The following is an 18,496-nucleotide window of genomic DNA, read 5'->3' as shown; positions in this document are numbered from 1 at the left end:
GAATATTTGATTATGTAACCTTGTTGATTGATGTGAGGCTAGTGCAAGGCCATCCTGAATGGTAAAAAGTATAAAAGAAGTATGAGGAATGGAATGTATGAACACTTCTATCCTTCTCCCATCAGAGAGAGAACACAGATTCAGGGACAGAGCCTTTACAGTTAGTGATATATAGGACTCTACTAAATGACAGAAGCAGCAAAAATACTGCAATAAAGACATGTGTTTTTACTGTAGAGAATAGTTCCTGAAAGTTCAAGTGTTAATTTAAAGCCAAGGTAGATAGAAGGTGAGACATTGTTAATTGTGGCTATATACTTAAGCCCTGTTCGGGCTTTTATCTGCTGGTGACACATTTTGCTTGTTGTACTTTGTTCTAGTCTATGATAATAAACTATAATATTTCTAAATCTTAAGATTCCTTATTCCTGGCTGGGAAAACAAAGCTGCTTCAGTTTCCTGTGTTCGTCACTTTAACTTTGTAATCTAGTACTTGTGTACTGTGTAAGAAATGGGTGTAAACACATATCAGAAATTATAGTCATAGGCCTATCAGGCACGAAAGAAACCTTTAAAGTTTTCTGGTGTAGAATTTTTATCTTTAAACAGTTGAAAGACAAAACTAAGACTGAGGTATGTCTCTTAATTTTGTCTAGAATATATCTTGGTTTTATCTTTTGGGAATATGGATTATATTGTTTCCATTGATTGAAATTGAGAACTCAGCCTGACTTTTTTTTCTTTTTTTTTTTGAGATGGTGTCTTGCTCTGTCACACAGGCTGGAGTGCAGTGGTGAGATCTTGGCTCACAGCAACCTTCACCTCCTCGGTTCAAACAATTCTGCTGCCTCAGCATCCCAAGTAGCTGGAACTACAGGCACACGCCACCACACTCGGCTAATTTTTGTATTTTTTAGTAGAGATGGGGTTTCACCATATTGGTCAGGATGGTCTTGAGCTCCTGACCTTGTGATCCACCCCCCTCAGCCTCCCAAAGTGCTGGGATTACTGGCATGAGCCACCTTGCCCAGCCATCAGCCTGACTTCTGTAGTCTTAATGTTTATTAATCCCATAAAATCTATCCTTTGGTTACTCAAAAATATGAAAAGGAAATATGATTCTTATGAGTGCATCAAATGGTTTACATTTTTATAGGTTGCTTTGTTGGATCTGACTTTTGCTTAATGAGGTTGGTCTATTAAAAGTGTTTTCTCTCACAGAAGGTGACAAAGTACAATTTGAAGAATTTGCAAAAGTAGTAAGGAATATGCGTGATGCTGCCAGGTTAGAAGGTAAGTACTGAATTATTTATAACGGTTAGGTTTACTTTTATTGAAAGGACTTATTTTGTTTTGTTTTAATGCTGTGTGTTCACCTAATTTCTGGGTTAACATGTTGGCATTGATATGTTTTTTATTTTTATTTATTTTTTTATTATACTTTAAGTTCTAGGGTACATGTGCATGAACGTGCAGGTTTGTTAAGCAATATGTATACTTATGCCCATGTTGGTGTGCTGCACCATCAATCTCGTTCAGCACCCATCAATTTCCATCATTTAATCATGTATAACTCCCCAGTGCAATCCCTCCCTCATCCCCCCTCCCCATGATAGCCCAGTGTGTGATGTTCCCCTTCCGAGTCCAAGTGATCTCATTGTTCAGTTCACCACCTAATGAGTGAGAACATGCGGTGGTTTGGGTTTTCTCTTCTTGTGATAGTTTGCTAAGAATGATGGTTTCCAGCTGCATCCCATGTCCCTACAAAGGACGCAAACTCATCCTTTTTGATGGCCTGCATAGTTTCCATGGGTGGTATATGTGCCACATTTTTCTTAATCCAGTCTGTTCACAGATGGACATTTGGGTTTAAAAAAAGATTCCAATCTTTGCTATTGGTGAATAGTGCCCGCAATAAACCCTCCAAAAAATCAATGAATCCAGGAGTTGGTTTTTTGAAAAGATCAAAAAAAATTGACAGACCGCTAGCAAGACTAATAAAGAAGAAAAGAGAGGAATCAAATAGATGCAATAAAAAATGATAAAGGGTGTATCACCACTGACCCCCAGAAATACAAACAACCATTCAGAGAATACTATAAACGCCTTACGCAAATCAACTAGAAAATCTAGAAGAAATGGATAATTCCTGGACACTTACACTCTCCCAAGCTAAACCGGAAGAAGTGAATTCCCTGAATAGACCAATAGCAGGCTCTGAATTGGAGGCAACAATTAATACCTACCCCAAAAAAGTCCAGGACGCAGATGGATTCCACAGCTGAATTCTACCAGAGGTACAAGGAGGGAGCTGGTACCATTCCTTCTGAAACCTATTCCAATCAATAGAAAAGAGGGATCCTCCCTAAAACTCGTTTATGAGGCCAAACAATCATCCTGATCCAAAGCCTGGCAGAAACACAACAAAAAAAGAGAATTTTAGACCAATATCCCTGATAAACATCGAATGCAAAATTCTCAATAAAATACTGGCAAACCGGATTCAGCAGCACATCAAAAAGCTTATCCAACATTGATATGTTTATATGCAGATGAAACTTGGTTTTAATGAAACATTGACTGGCATATAGGAACTTGACTTTCAGAGTGTATCCTTCATTACTGACTGATAAAGCTGGTTTACTCTGTCTAGACTATTTGTTAAAGAACTCGGAGGAGCCAAGAGAATAGGCATAGTATGAGGTTCTATGCCTTCTTTCAGTATCTACACGTGTAATTTTAAGGGAATATGGTCAGTGTCTGACCTTGTAATTTAAGATTTTAGAGGTGGAATAGACAATTCCAGGTAATGATAAGGATTAAGGGTAGCCATTGGTGTGGATGACTTTGGAAAGGAAATAAAGGCCTTTTGAAGTTAAGAGGTCAAAGTGCTCTGAGGCCAGGCTCATCCTTATTGTCATTGGATGATATTGGGATGAGAGGTAGAAGGAGGATGATGATCAAAGTGCCAAAATCCTTACAGAATGTGAAGGAGTGATGAGACAGTAATCAATACTGTTGTCAGGAGAGTGGCATAGTTGAATAACAGGCCTGAGCCTCAAGGGAGAGGGATAAGGTTTGATTGAAGGTGGAACTAAAATGGCCTGACAGCAGCAGCAGAAAGACAGGAAAATGCTATTCTGCTTCCTGGTCCTACAGTATGTGGAACTTGGGAGCATGAGCAGACTCTACTCAAGGTGGTTGTGCAAAGAAACTGTTTTTAAAGGAAATCAAGTGCTAAGGCAAGAAAGCAGAGCTGATACAGGTTTTTTGGGTGTCAGCAAAGCTCAGATTGCCATCTGTAGTTGCCTCCCAGTGATATTAGAGGAACAGAAAGTGAGGCAGGACGTAAGGCTTAAACTGTAATTACTATTTGCAGCTAGTTTCTGTTGACTTTAATAATAATAATAAAACTAATTTTATTCTATAAATATGACATTTATTGAGGCATTATTATATGTCTAATGCTGTCTTAAGTACTTTTTATACATTATTATATTTACTCTCCATATCAATCTTGTGAGGTAGATATTAGTATTATCCCATTTTAGACGAAAGAGATGTTAAGTAGTAATAATTTGCTCACAGTTGCACAGTTCCAGGTTACAAATCCTGGAGCCAGAATTTGAATGTTGGTCTGACTTAACCAGTGCTGGAAATAAAGCAACATTCCAGATGTTAGGGTACAATTGAGTCCTGGTGGAATTGAAAAGAAAAACTGAATGAGCCCTTATAAATCTTGTCCCATATTTTACGTTTTTCATAATTCTGTAAGTTATTTCTCCTATATCTAAATAATTTTATTTGCTACCATTAGAGGTCCACGGCAAAATAATTACTTTGTATAACTGCAGTGAAAAGTTCAGCTATATGAGTGATTTTGGTTGTGCAAATTTTATAAATGCACCAGAGAAATGTGATAGATCAAGAGAACTCTTTGTACATTGGGCTGCTGGTCATAGAATGCTATAAGGGATAAATTTCTCTCTGAGATTTCTTATTCCTCAGTTCAGGATATAATAATAAACTATGGCTTTCCACTAACAAATGTCTTGAGTGATGGCTACTGCTTTTTATCAATTAACTTTTTTTCTATTTATAGAGTTACAGGAAGTTGTCTTAGCTGCTGATTTGCTTGAAGGTGACATGATAGCTGAGAAGAACTTGGAAGACTTTCTAAGAAATATTGGGATTAAGTCACCTAAAGAAGAGGTAGAGAAAATTCTTCAATCAGATTTTGTTTCTGGTAAGCATTTTAAATATTACTCTCAGGTTTTTTTTTTTTTTTTTAATGAGTAAAGAAGATGTGCAAGGTTTATAGGTATTTGCTTATCTTACTATAAATGCAATCTTTGAAATGGAGCCTTTCCTCTTAATTTCCTCTTTTGCAGTTATAAGAATACTTTTATACAAGCAGGTCTAGATTTTGTGGAAGTGGGCTTGTTAGAATCCTCTGTCCTCATTGCTATCTTGATTTAGTGAATGAAGAACATCTTAGAAATTCAAGTTCTGTGGCTGGGCGCGGTGGCTCATGCCTGTAATCCCAGCACTTTGGGAGGCCGAGGCGGGCGGATCACAAGGTCAGGAGGTCGAGACCATGGTGAAACCCCATCTCTACTAAAAAAAAAAAAATACAAAAAACTAGCCGGGCGCGGTGGCAGGCGCCTGTAGTCCCAGCTACTCCGGAGGCTGAGGCAGGAGAATGGCTTGAACCCGGGAGGCGGAGCTTGCAGTGAGCCGAGATCGCGCCACTGCACTCCAGCCTGGGCGACAGAGCGAGACTCCGTCTCAAAAAAAAAAAAAAAAAAAAAAAAAAAAATTAAAGTTTTGAAATAGAAATCCTAGCTTTGCCACCTTTGACGGAATTACCGGTCAGAGTTACTGGGGCTTTGTTTGTACTTCAGTTCCCATTAGAGGTAGAGTCAGAACTAGTGTACCTACAACACTGTAGGGTTATTGTGAGGCTTAATGTATGAAATTGAATCTAGAAGTACCTTGTAAATAAAATGTTCAAGAAATACATAAGCCATATGCTGATTTTGATACTAGCCTTTAAGTATTACTTTGTCCAGGGGTTCTTGCTTGTCATCTCTCTCTTTTCCTTGCAGAAGATAACATGGTGAACATTAAAGACTGTATGAGGGCTTTGAGGGACACCCAGAAATTTTCCAATTATATTGGTAAGAGCTTTATGGTAAAACTGTTAGAAGGCAACGATACAGAACTTATTCAAAGTTCATCTAGTAAAACACTAAATTTGGTGTTTAAATCTTCTTTATAGTATCTATGCCAAATGTTTGCTTCATGTGTACTTGAACACTTTCAGTTATGGGGAATTTCCTGCATTTTATTTTGAAATTTAAGAATTGTACATTTGTGATTGGAGATTGGAAAAATAACAAGATTATGATCTTTTCCGATAGTTAAAATAAGACACCTTTATTATATATGAATGAATGGTTCTTTTTAATGTTGTAAAAAACTTAAATGACCAGGAATGTAAGAAGTATAAAGTGCAAGTCTCTTGTAATATTAACGTTACCCTCCAGAAATATCCACGTGAAGGTTTCATAAATATCCTTTTAGGCTTTCTTCTTTACATCTGTCCATAATATTGCACAACCTGAATGCAATATATGACAGTGTATCTTAGATATAATTCTGTGTTCCACTGTATTATCTAAACCTACCTCATTCTATTAAAAGACTGCATAATGCTCTACTAGAGGAATGAACTATAATTTTGTCCACAATACTTTTAATAAATATTTGGGTTATTGCTATTTTTTACTATTACAAACATTTGGTGAGTATCCTTGTACATATATCTTTGTGCACATTGCACACAATTTTTCTGTAGGGCAAATTCCTTAGAAGTGGACTTGCTGGGCCAAATGTTTACATTTTTAGATGTAAAATGTTAACAAACTGCTGCCTAATTACCCTCCTAAAGGTTTGTGGAAATTCACACCTTTATCAACAGCGGGTATTATTTATTAAAAATTCTGATAGTAGGAGCATTAATACTTTGTCTTACCCATTTCAGGTTTTTTTCTAGTTTATTTTGATTTTTTGGCTTTGTTTTGGTGGATTGCTTTTGCCATCTTTTGTTTCATTTTGTCAGTTTGGTAATTTGATTCTTCTAGGAAATTTCAAATTTTATTGAGATTTAAAATGGCTTAGACTATTAGGACAGCCCTGTGCACTTCTAATTCTTCTCATTTTTTTGTATATATGGTTATTTTCTCATTCTTAAATATATATATGTATATATATAACTTTCTTCTTTGTTTGCTACTGAATGTTCTATTATCTCTGTTTTTAAAGTACTAGCTCTTGGGTTTATTTTTAGTGTTTCTATTTATAGTTTAAAAATTAATTTCTGGTTTTATCTTTAGTAAGTCCTTTATATTGTTCCCTTATGCTCATTTAATAGTTTTTCTAATTTCTTATTTAAATTATTTATTTACTTTATTTTTTTTCTTACTGGGTAATAAGCATGTTTAAGGCAGTCAATTTTCATTTTAGTGAAACTTTGGTGTATCTAACAGTCTTTGACTTGTTAGGCTATTATTATAGTTATTTTATAAATATTTCCAGTTGCATTTTGATTTTATCCTTGATCTAAGAGTTATTTAGGAGGAACTTTAAATTTCAAGGCAATTTATTTATTTATTTATTTAATTTTATTTATTGAGATGGAGTCTCATTCTGTCTCCTTGGCTGGAATGCAGTGACGCAATCTCGGCTCACTGCAACCTCCACCTCCTGGTTTCAAGGGATTCTCCTGCCTCAGCCTCCTGAGTAACTGGGATTACAGGTGCACACCGCCATGCCTGGCTAATTTTTGTATTTTTGGTAGAGACAGTGTTTCACCATGTTGGTTAGGCTAGTCTCAAACTCCTGACCTCCCAAAGTGCTGGGATTACAGGCATGAGCCACCACACCTGGCCAAATTTCAAAGCAATTTAAATGTCATTGTTGCCTTAAATTTGTTGTTTATATCTAGTTGTATTTTATTGTTGTCAGAGAATGAGGACTGTAATAGAAGGTTTGATAGTTCCCTAGTTCATTAGAGACAGAATTCCCTCAACTTTTATATTTACTATTTAAAAATCAAAATCAAAATTAGTTGGTTGCAGGGATAGGCTAGGTAACGTACATTCACTCATTTCACTCTTGGAAGTCCTTATAACTTTTTGAAGTAGCTCATTCTATAATTTTCGACAGCTATGGAACTAGAAAATTATTCCACATATTTGGTAGAAATTTCCTGGAACCATATTTAACATTTGGATTCTTCCTCCCATTTATAGCCTTCCAGAAATGTCAAGATAACTCACATGTTCTCTTTCCTTCCCACTAAATGAATCTTCTCTCTGGACTCAAATATCCCTTCAACTGTTCTTCACTGACCTGTTTTTGAAACTTCTTACCAATGACAATTGACTATATCATAGAACAAAATCCTGAGAGATGCCTTTTTAGAAATATACTTTGGAAATGTGAACTTTTAACATTTTTTAAATCAAGGGAGGTCAGCCATGGTCTTCTTAGTCCAAATGTTTGTTACTGTGCTAAACTTAAGAGGCTATGATGATTCTTTAAAATGGGTGAAGTTAGCTGACAGAAACAAGGGATGCAGGGAAGGAAAGAGAAAAATTGGCATTTAGGAGTTATGAGGAATAAGGGGGACTTTACTGAAGTGGTGCACTTATTAACAGAATAACTAGGGAAACTTTAGCATACTTTTGTCTGTAGCAGAATAGCTCACCTCAAACCCAGACATTTAACAAATCAATTTTAAGAATAAAGAAAAGGATTATTTTTAGCTATTAGAGCTACAAATAGAAAGCTATTGGAGTGGAGAAAACTATTGAAGTAGGGTTATAGAAAATTATAAGAGTAGAGAATGGACCACTCTAAATATTTAAATGGCCACATGTGGCTGGTGACTGCCTTATTCGACAGTGTAGATCTCAAAGAGGCCATCAATTTTATTGTTATGCTCAAAAGATTTAGATCCATGGACTGAATTACATGTTGTATATATATTCTCTGTTTGTAGCATTGAATGAGACTATCAACACATTAGACTCCATGAAAGAAAATTGTCAGTTTGACAAAGACAAAAATCCGGATGTACTTGAAAACACTGATAGGCTTTCTTTTACTGATGACATACTTCAAGAAGTAATGGATGACTCCTTTGTTGAAGGTGAGTTGATTTGACAGATAACCAGCAGCTTGTATAAAAAATTTCTTCTGAATTTTATTTAGTTTTTAGTTGTTTTTTTGTTTGTTTGTTGTTGTTGCTTTTTAATTTAGGGAGGTCAACCATGGGCTTTCTAGTCCAAATGTTTGATATTACTGTTCTTCTAAATTTGTATCCAAGGATTTCAAACTATTTTACCAAGTATTATTTAAGTCTTAATACTTGGCCCCTAAATCACATCATAAACTTGTTGGACACTTTACTGTAGACCATATTCAGGTCTATATGTTATATGTGCCCATAGAGATTTAGTCATTACAGTATCAAATTCCTGGTTGATCTGATGACCTGGCTTGTAAAATTGGTCTCAGAGTATATTTGTTGCATGGCTTTGAAGAATAATTTTGTTTCAAAGTTAATCCTTTTCCTTTCATGTGTTTTAGAGAGGTCTTAATGGTTTTGTAGCTTTCTGTTTTTGGATGAAAGACCCTTTGAAAAGTACAAGGTATTGTTGAAAAACTAATGTTTATTTCTATAGCCAATTGTAAGTGTTGAGTTGTTTACTTTATTTACAAAGATTTACCTGATCCATCTATATACCCTCAGCTTGAATGTACTGAGATGGATTTTATCCCATATTTAGAAAGCCATCTCCTGCCTTTAAATTTAGCTTCAGCTAAAAAATGTAATCAGGCTGGGGGCAGTGGCTCATACCTATAATCCTAGCACTTTGGGAGGCCAAGGCGGGTAGATCATCTGAGGTCAGGAGTTTGAGAGCAATCTGACCAACATGGTGAAATCCCGTCTCTACTAAAAAAATACAAAAATTAGCCTGGCATGGTGGCCTGTGCCTGTAGTTACAGCTACTTGGGAGGATGAGGCACAAGAATGCTTGAACCCGGGAGGCGGAGGTTGTAGTGAGCCAAGATCGCGTCACTGCACTCCAATCTGGGCAACAGAGCAAGACTCCATCTCAAATAAATAAATAAATAAATACAAAATAAAAAGTATAATCAAATCCTCCATTGCCCCCCTCCTCACACCAGGGAATATTTGGCAATATCTAGAGACAGTGTTGGTTATCACAACTGATGTGAGAGGACTGTTGGCATCTAGTGAATAGAGGCAAGGGTTGCTGCTAAACATCCTACAATTTACAGGATAATACCCTTGTCTCCCCAATAATTATCTGGCCAAAAATATTAATAGTACCTAAGTTCAGAAGTCTTGGGAGCTATCATGTAAAATTGCCCAAACCTACTATTTTAAAAGTACTTTTTATAGGTTAGTTGTTTTGTTTATCCTGCTTAAAACAAATAAAAACACAAATTAAGGCAAATATAATTTATGTGTATTCTAACCTCTGTTTGTTTCAAGGTAATACCTGGGCTAGTTGTGAGTCATTCTAAACTGTTTTTAATACAATAGAGTCCATCTATGCAAATGGATAGATTTTATTTCTATTGTTTGTTCCTCGGATCTTTATACCAACTTGCATCTCTGTGGGAAGTATGTGGAGGGAATAGGTATAACTGTAACTTGTTCTTAGGAAAAATTCTAGGACTAGATAGTAGATAGGTAGGTAAGAGATCAAGAAGGACAATTTAGACTCATAATTAAGGATTTTATTGAATAGACGGGCTAGGGATTAACTTGTCCCCTTAGGGAGAAAGGAAGCATCTGTGACATTAGAAACTGCCACATTTAAGGAGTTGGTGGAAGATAACCATGAAGGAGCGCAAGAAGTAAGCAAAGAATGAGGAGAGAATGGATATTTTGGGAGCCAGGGAACAACTTTTGAGAAGGGAATGGTTATCAATGATAAATGTTAGTGGGAAAAGAATATTCAATCTATCCATTGGTTTCCTTTCAAACGGGGTAAGATCAGGATGCCATTCCTCATTGTGTAATGTCTCTCTCTAAATTTGCAGATTTTAGGCTGGGCGTGGTGGCTCAAGCCTGTAATCCCAGCACTTTGGGAGGCCGAGACGGGCGGATCACGAGGTCAGGAGATCGAGACCATCCTGGCTAACACGGTGAAACCCCGTCTCTACTAAAAAAATACAAAAAAAAAACTAGCCGGGCGAGGTGGCGGCGCCTGTAGTCCCAGCTACTCGGGAGGCTGAGGCAGGAGAATGGCGTGAACCCGGGGGGCGGAGCTTGCAGTGAGCTGAGATCCGGCCACTGCACTCCAGCCCTCCAGCCCGGGCGACAGAGCGAGACTCCGCCTCAAAAAAAAAAAAAAAAAAAAAAAAAAAAAAAAAAAAAAAATTTGCAGATTTTAGGAAAGAGGCTTCAAATCTAAAATTACCAAAGGTAAACGGTGAGTAAGAACTTTGTATATGAGAACATTTTCAATAATAAGAGGTATTTTTTAGAATAATTGCCAAGTATCAATGTATTTCTAATCTTTCCTGCCCACTTCAGCCAGATTACTATTTTCCCACAATAGTAATCTGATCATGTTACCTCCCCCTATTTATAACTCTTTTAACATTTCCTGTTGTTATTAGGATAAAAATTAAAATCCTCCATGCCCTATCTTTCCAGTGTTATTTTGTACCATTATCCTTGCTTTCTGTACTTCAACTAAATTGACTTTAGTTCCTTAGATACTCCCCTTTCCTCCCACCATAAGACTTTTGCATATTCTCTTCCCTGGAATATTTTTCCCTGATCTTCTTTGCCTACTGTTGTAATCCGTTTTGTGTTGCTGTAACAGAATACCACAGATTGGATAATTTGTTAAAAAAAAAAAAAAAAAAAAAAAAAAGGGAGAAGGAGATTCATTTCTTACAATTCTAGAGGCTGGGAAATCCAAGGTCAAGAGGCCCACATCTAGTGAGGGCCTTATTGCTGTGTCATACTATGGCAGAAGGCAGAAGGGCAAGGAAGTTTGAGAGAGCAAGAGAGCAAGAGGAGACTGAACTTACTTTTATAATAAGCCCATTCTTGCAATAACTAAATCACTGATATTAATCTATTCATGAAGGCAGAGCCTTTGTGACTTAATCACCTCTTATTAGGCCCAACCTGTCAACACTGTTGCATTGGGGATTAAGTTTTCAGCACATAAACTTTGGGGGATGCAATCAAACCATAGCATTCTACCCCTGGCCCTCAAAATTCATGCCCTTTTCACATGCAAAATACATTCATTCCATCTTGGTAGCCTCAAAAGTCTTAACTTGTTCCTGTGTCAACTCAAAAGTCCAAATTCCAGAGTCTCATCTTAATCAGATGGGTGAGACTCAAGGCACAATTCATCTTGAGGCAAATTCTCCTCCAGCAGTAAGCCTGTGAAATTAACAAGTTGCATGCTTCCAAAACACAGGCATAGGATAGACATATCCATTCCAAGAGGGAAAAATGAGTGAGAAGAAAAGGGATAATTGGTCCCAAGTAAGTCTGAAACCAAAAAGGGAAAACAACATTAAGTCTTAAACCTGGAGAATAATCTCTTTTGACTCCATGAGTCAATTATAGAAAAGCCTATCATCAGTGGTCAGTATAGGTCAGATTTTTTTGTTTCCTTTGTTATATGCTCTTATTAAATTCTGTCCATTTCATAGCACTTATTTCATATTGTAAATATCCGTTTTTGTTTTTGATTATTTGATTGATATCTCTTCCTCCCACTTGCCTGGTATCATTGGGCCAAAGAATATGTCTCCACTTTGCTTACCATCGTATTCCAGGACCTAGCACGGTCCTGGCTCTTATTAAACTCTTAAAGATAATTGATATTAACACCTGATACTTATGTAATATTTACTATGCTGTTGTTCCAAATCTTTTGTTATTAACTCATAATCATGAATATTTATTGAATGAATGACTGAGTAGATCTGTCTTCTTATCTCTTCAGACTCACCCTTTATCACTTCTGTGTTTGTATTTATTCTGTAGTCATACTACTTAGCGCAATTTAAATTGGCTCTATTTGCTTTTGCATTTATTTGCATATACTGTTTCCTTTGGATACATTCCCTGGCAGACAAACTGACATTTCCCCCCCAAACTCAGCTCAAATGTCATTTCTCATGCCCTAAGACTTCTTTCCCAGAGTTCAGCACTTATTAAATCTAGGTTAGGTAAACCTTCTCAGTGCTTCCATAATTTTGTGTGTGTATTTTTCTCATATCACTTACTTAATGACATATTATAATTTTGTTTATAGATATGACAGATTTAGTCTCCCTCATCAAGGCATTTACTTGAAATTCTTTGATACGAGGGACTGACTGAATATTTTATTGTTGATCTTAGAAGTTGTAAAATAACTGTTAGTAGAATGAATGTAGGTCTAAGATGATATTGTGATGTTCTTTCCAAGTGATCTCCATGAAGGTATAGATCTCCTGGTGTAATGCAACAATTTTCAGCATATGGAAACATAGACAACTTCATTTGGGGGTTGAGGGAAAAAAGGATTGAGAAATGGTACAGATGAAAAACTAGGCTGGGTGTGGTGTCTCACGCCTGTAATCTCAGCACTTTGGGAGGCTGAGGCCGGTGGATCACTTGAGCTCAGGAGTTCGAGACCAGTCTGGCCAACATGGCGAAACCCCATCTCTACTAAAAATACAAAAAAAATTAGCCATGTATGGTGGCACGCGTCTGTAATCCCAGCTACTCAGGAGGCTGAGTCAGGAGAATGGTGTGAACCAGGAAGCAGAGTTTGCAGTGAGCTGAGATGGCACCACTGCACTCCAGCCTGGGTGACAGAGTGAGACTCCATCTCAAAAACAAAAACAAACAAACAAAAAACAGAAAAATTAAAAGCCACATAATAATTATGCTTTATATTTTAAATTGGTGTGAGATCAACATGTGGTTATATGGGTTGTGCTTTGCACAAAGGTGCCTGTTGAGAGAGCATAAGTGGAGGCTGAAATGCAGTTCATACTCCAAGCCTTGAACCTCTGTGCTGGATTGCAGTTGCCTAGTGAAAGGTACCCTTTTTTTGTAACTAATGCATAGAGAGGAGGTGCCTTTTCCCAATTCACACAAAAGCACAGTATGAACTATCTGAGGCCCTGGGGATCAAGAGCTTCAATCTCAAATTTTAACCTTTGTTTACATCATCAAGTGGTAGAAATCTTTAGATCTACATGTACAGGGAGGCATGTAGCTCATTCAGTTTCTTATGGATGAATGAATGAAGATAAAGTCTTATTATAATACATGTCAGTAGCCCATCGTATTATTCTCTTTGTCGTAAAGTTTTTTCGTTTCAAGTGCTGCTTGAGGGAAGTGGGCCCTCAGTTACAAATAGAAAATATTGTGTTTCCTTTGGAGACATTTTGGTTCAGATAAATATTTAATTTGAGGTTTACCTATGGTAAATTTTGGACAAATTATTTTGAATGTTTTTTACACCATAATAGCTTGTATACATTTATCTTTGTAGAGATTAAAGAAGTTGCTAACATCTTGTCACATGTTGATAATGGCAAGATTGGTATACCTGATTTGGAGCATGCCTTGAAATGTTTGAATATTAATTTAACTGAGGAGGACTTCAATGGAGCCCTTAACTGTTGTAACGTCAGTGGTGAGCATTTTTTTGGCCTGAGATTCTTTTCATTTTTTTTTCTACTTATGAAAAACAGTCTTAGAGTATACCTATAAGGATAATATACTAATGGGAGTCATTTTTCTGTTGGAGGCTTAGGTTGATACAAATTAGAGCCAAACCACTCTACTAATTTAAATATTTATTGAACATATCTATTCATACTCATATGGATACTCTACGTGCTTATTTAGATAATTACCTTTCATTACTTAAAAGCATGGGTGGAAAAATACCATAAATTATATAATAAAATAAAAACATGACAACAGCAGCTTATTTTGATATGCAGTCTTTTTCAGAGGAGATCCGCTTTCATTTGTTTTTTTACAGTACTTGCTCCATTTTGATTTTTAACCAAATAAAATATCTGAGGGCTCACTACATTTAAAAATAAGTTATTTAGTTTTAGTGATTGTTTTCAAATAGTCCACATTTACCTTTGTTTTCTGTCTTTGACTGCATGTAATACGTACTTGATCTCCTTTCCTATACACATTTACTTTTAGGAAGTCAAATCATTTGGGAATACTTCTAGAAGCTGCTGAGTTCTGTTGGTTTTCGGTGAACTTTTATTTTGGGCTTATCTTAACCAATTTGTGTCTTTGGGAATCCTGTGAGTCCTAGGTTTAAGAATACCTCTCCAGTACAGTTTAGTTATTGATTTTGCCAGGTTCCCCAGATCGTTATTCACCTAGGTCAATTTTTATGTTTTGAGCTCAGTTTTCTCACCATCAGAGTGGTATAAATTTAGACTTCACACCCACATGAGATACATGCTGGGCCTTCAATTTATCACAAGAGGTTGTTTTTTCCACTGTCTCTCTGAATTGGGAAGATTTAGGCCTCGTTTATTTGAGTCAATAAATATAATATTTTAATCTCTTTTTTAAAAAACCAGGATTGAAACCCTTTAGGCATTTCAGTTTTATTTGGTATCTAAGTTCCTACTCTTATTTATGTGGGCTCGAATCTTTTTTTTAATGACTCTTGTTTGAGCATTTATATCAAGCACCTAGCCATTTCTGGGTCTCATCTCTATCCCAAAGATAGTTTTAGTGTTAGTACTCAATGCTTAGCATTTTGGATCTCAGTTCCCAGTTAACTTTTTGTTATTTCCTTCATATGACTCAGTCACACATTCATGGAATGTTTCATGTTACAGAGTGTCTCTAGGGATTTGTAGTGGGATGGTTTCTGTGCTACCCAGATCTGCCATTTTGTTTAAACTCAAAGTCTCCTTAATATAATTACAGTCCTAGATTGTCTGCTGTGTCACATTATTGCACCTTACTTCACTGTGACTGTGTATGTGTGTGTGTGTGTGTGTGCATGCGTGTGTGTGTGTACGTGTACATGTGCATGTATGTGTGTATTCTATCTAATAACATTGTCTCCTCTGGCCTTAGACTGCATCAATTCAAATACAACCTCTAACACTTCCTGACTTTGTGACCTGGACAAATTATTTAGTTTCCATTTGCTTCCATCTTTCAAAAACAGGCATGCAAAGAGTACCCACATCATAGAATTATTATGAAGATTACATGATTTAATATATGTAAAACACCGTAAAAGGGTGCCTAGTATATATAAGGAACTAAAAAATGTTAGCTATTGTTTGCTAGTAATATTATTAACTATTCACTGGGTGGTTTTAAAAAGTGTTAAAAGTTCTATTGAAATAGTTTCAATCATTTGAGCTAGAGTGAAATTTTAGCTAACTATTGGAAATCGGTCTTTATTTCATGTGCCAACTCAGTATCAGGTTTTTAATGTCAGCATTTTTGACTTTGATCTTTCAGATAATATGGAGGTGGATTTAAAAGATTTCTTAATGAAAATGAAAGAAAGTCCACATTTCCAAAAGTCCAAAGGTAAGTGAATACTTCTTGTTCAAGAGAATGGCTAGAAAATAAATATTTAAAAATGACATTTAAAAATGACTATCTGGATTTCAAGTTTTTAATTTTTAGTCTCTCTGGTTTTAAAAAGGATTTCAAACCACCTATGATGTATAGTATAAATAATAATATAAAAATAAGTGAAGAAAATTGGGCAAAGATATAATGAGGGGAAAACAAGGCAAGGTTAAAAAGATTAATATGTGCAAGGTCCTTTCTCAAAGGTAGTTAGGTTTTTCTTCAATGACTTCTGGATCTATGAATTAAATCATGTATGGAATTGGTTGAGGGACCACCAGTTTTTGTGACATCTTAAGTCGTGCTGCTGGAGTTTTCAGATGTACACAACTGGACTGCCCATCTATTTCAGTTATAGAAATCCTAACTTCAGTTAATCAGTCCTTCTAAATCCCTGCAGTATCAATCCCTGTATTATTCTTAATACCACACTATCTATGTTGCCTAACCACATCATTTTGTCCTTGCTATTTAAAGACTTCTGCTTGGCCTCTGTCCCTGAGGTTCGTCTTATTCTTTTTGAAATTAGGGAGACCATTTCAACACCAACATATTTTCCTAACCCCCAAGTCTGCAGAGAACACCTACCAAAGAACTCTTCATGGATGCAGACACCCTTATCAATGGCGTATTTCTAAATGCTTTGGCGAAACAAATTTCTTTGTATCACATTTTTTACATTTTAATATCTCTAAAATTGGATGCCTTATAGTATTTTTAATTAGATGTAGCTTTTAAAATTTAGACATAATTCGTATACCATAAATTTCACCCTTTTAAAGTGTACCGTTCAGTGATTTTTAGTATATTCAGAAAGTTGTGCAACCATCACTTTCTAATTCCAAAACATTTTCTTGACCCCAAAAGAAACTCTGTACCTGTGAGCAGTTATTCTCCATTTCCACCTCTCTCCAACTACTGACAACCATGAATCTACTTTCTGTCTGCATGAATTTGCCTCTTTTGAACATTTCATATAAATGTAATCATATTGTATTTTTTTGTGTCTAACTTCTTTTACATAGCATATGCTTTCTTTCTCTTTTTTTTTTTAACTTTTATTTTATTTTAGATTCAGGGGGTACACGTGCAGGCTTGTTACCTGGGTATATTGTGTGGTGCTAAGGTTTGGGATATGAATGATCCCATCACCCAGGTACTGAGGATAGTATGCAATAGTTAGTTTTACAACCTTTTCCCCTCCTCCTCCTCCCCTCCTCTAGTGGTCCCCACTTTCAGTTGTTGCCATCTTTCTGTTCACGAGTACCCAATATTTAGCTCCCACTTGTAAGTAAGAGCATGCAGTATTTGGTTTTCTGTTTCTGTGTTAATGCACTTAGGATAATGGCCTCCAGCTATATCCATGCTGATAGTGTATATTTTGAAAGTTCATTTATATTACAGCATGAATTAGTACAATTGAGTCTTGAGCAATGTGGGGCTTAGGGGCACTTTTCTAGATAACATGGAGGACAGACTGGATTAAGAAAATGTGGCACATATACACCATGGAATACTATGCAGCCATAAAAAAGGATGAGTTCGTGTCCTTTGTAGGGACATGGATGCAGCTGGAAACCATCATTCTCAGCAAACTATTGCAAGAACAGAAAACCAAATACTTGGTTTTCTGATACAATACATGAGCATGTTTTCACTCATAGGTAGGAATTGAACAATGAGATCACCTGGACACAGGAAGGGGAACATCACATACCGGGTCCTATTGTGGGGAGCGGGGAGGGGGAGGGATAGCATTAGGAGATATACCTAATGTAAATGACGAGTTAATGGGTGCAGCACACCAACATGGCACATGTATACATATGTAACAAACTTGCACGTTGTGCACATGTACCTTAGAACTTAAAGTATAATAATAATAAAAAAATTGCTTAATGAAAATGAAAGAACGTCCACATTTCCAAAGGTCCGAAGGTAAGTGGATACTTTTGCTTCAAGAGACTGGCTGGAAAATGAGTGGCTGCACAGTAAAAAATTCATGTATAATTTCAGACTCCCCTGAAACTTAATTACTTATAGTCTACTGTTGACTGGAAGCCTTATCAATAACATAAATGATTAACACATGTCTTTATGGCATATGTGTATATATATATAAAATACTGTTTCTTACAATAATGCAACTAGAGAAAAGAAAATATTATTAATAAAATAAGAAAGATAGAATATGTTGACTGTTCATTAAATGTAAGTGGATCATCATCCTCATCCTCATCATCTTCAAGTTGAGTAGGAAGAGGAGGAAGAGGAGTTGGTTTTGTTATCTCAGAAGTGGGAGAATTGGAAGAGGTGGAGTAGGTAGAAGAGGAGGCAGAAGAGGCAAGAACACTTGATTTAACTTTATGGAAATACATCATAATTTCTTGTCTGATGTTATTGGCTTTTCATTTCTCTAAAAATGTTTCTCTCTGATACCAATCTTTCACTGTTTGCTTTAGTTTCAGTGTCCATATCATAGAAGGGTCCACGTCATAAAATAAGTCAAAGCAGTCTTGAATAATTGGAGCCCTTCTACCAGATTATCAATTTGTTTCCTTGCATTGCTTCTTCTATGTCTTCTTCCTTATCATCTGGCACTGGTTTGGGAGTATTCATCTCTCTCAAGTCATCTTCAGTTAATTCCTCTGGTGTAGTGTATATTAACTCTTGAATTTCTCCCAATAGCCACATCTTAAAACCTTTCACCCTTTGCCATTTTTTTTTCTCACCATTTACACAATCTCTCTCATGATCTCCTTGTTTAGCTCTGTTATAAAT

General features: G+C 36.2%; 1 protein-coding gene across 3 annotated transcripts in view; it reads left to right on the top strand.

Moving 5' to 3' along the window:
- The window catches only part of EFCAB13 (EF-hand calcium binding domain 13), a 176,399-nt gene that overhangs the window by 87,413 nt on the left and 70,490 nt on the right, over window positions 1–18,496 (top strand). For 2 of the 3 annotated variants that reach the window (XM_017882928.1, XM_017882929.1), the window contains exons 16-21: window positions 1,222–1,293; window positions 4,103–4,246; window positions 5,109–5,180; window positions 8,069–8,218; window positions 13,629–13,772; window positions 15,599–15,670. In XM_017882928.1, the coding sequence (XP_017738417.1) occupies window positions 1,222–1,293; window positions 4,103–4,246; window positions 5,109–5,180; window positions 8,069–8,218; window positions 13,629–13,772; window positions 15,599–15,670 (654 nt within the window). Of the gene's footprint in view, window positions 1–1,221; window positions 1,294–4,102; window positions 4,247–5,108; window positions 5,181–8,068; window positions 8,219–10,493; window positions 10,539–13,628; window positions 13,773–15,598; window positions 15,671–18,496 lie in introns of all 3 variants that reach the window. The other variant, XM_017882930.1, reaches the window with a different exon arrangement.

This window comes from Rhinopithecus bieti, unplaced genomic scaffold (assembly GCF_001698545.2).
Source record: "Rhinopithecus bieti isolate Rb0 unplaced genomic scaffold, ASM169854v2 scaffold_12928, whole genome shotgun sequence".
Classification (NCBI taxonomy): Eukaryota; Metazoa; Chordata; class Mammalia; order Primates; family Cercopithecidae; genus Rhinopithecus; species Rhinopithecus bieti.
This window is presented reverse-complemented; position numbering and strand designations above follow the sequence as displayed.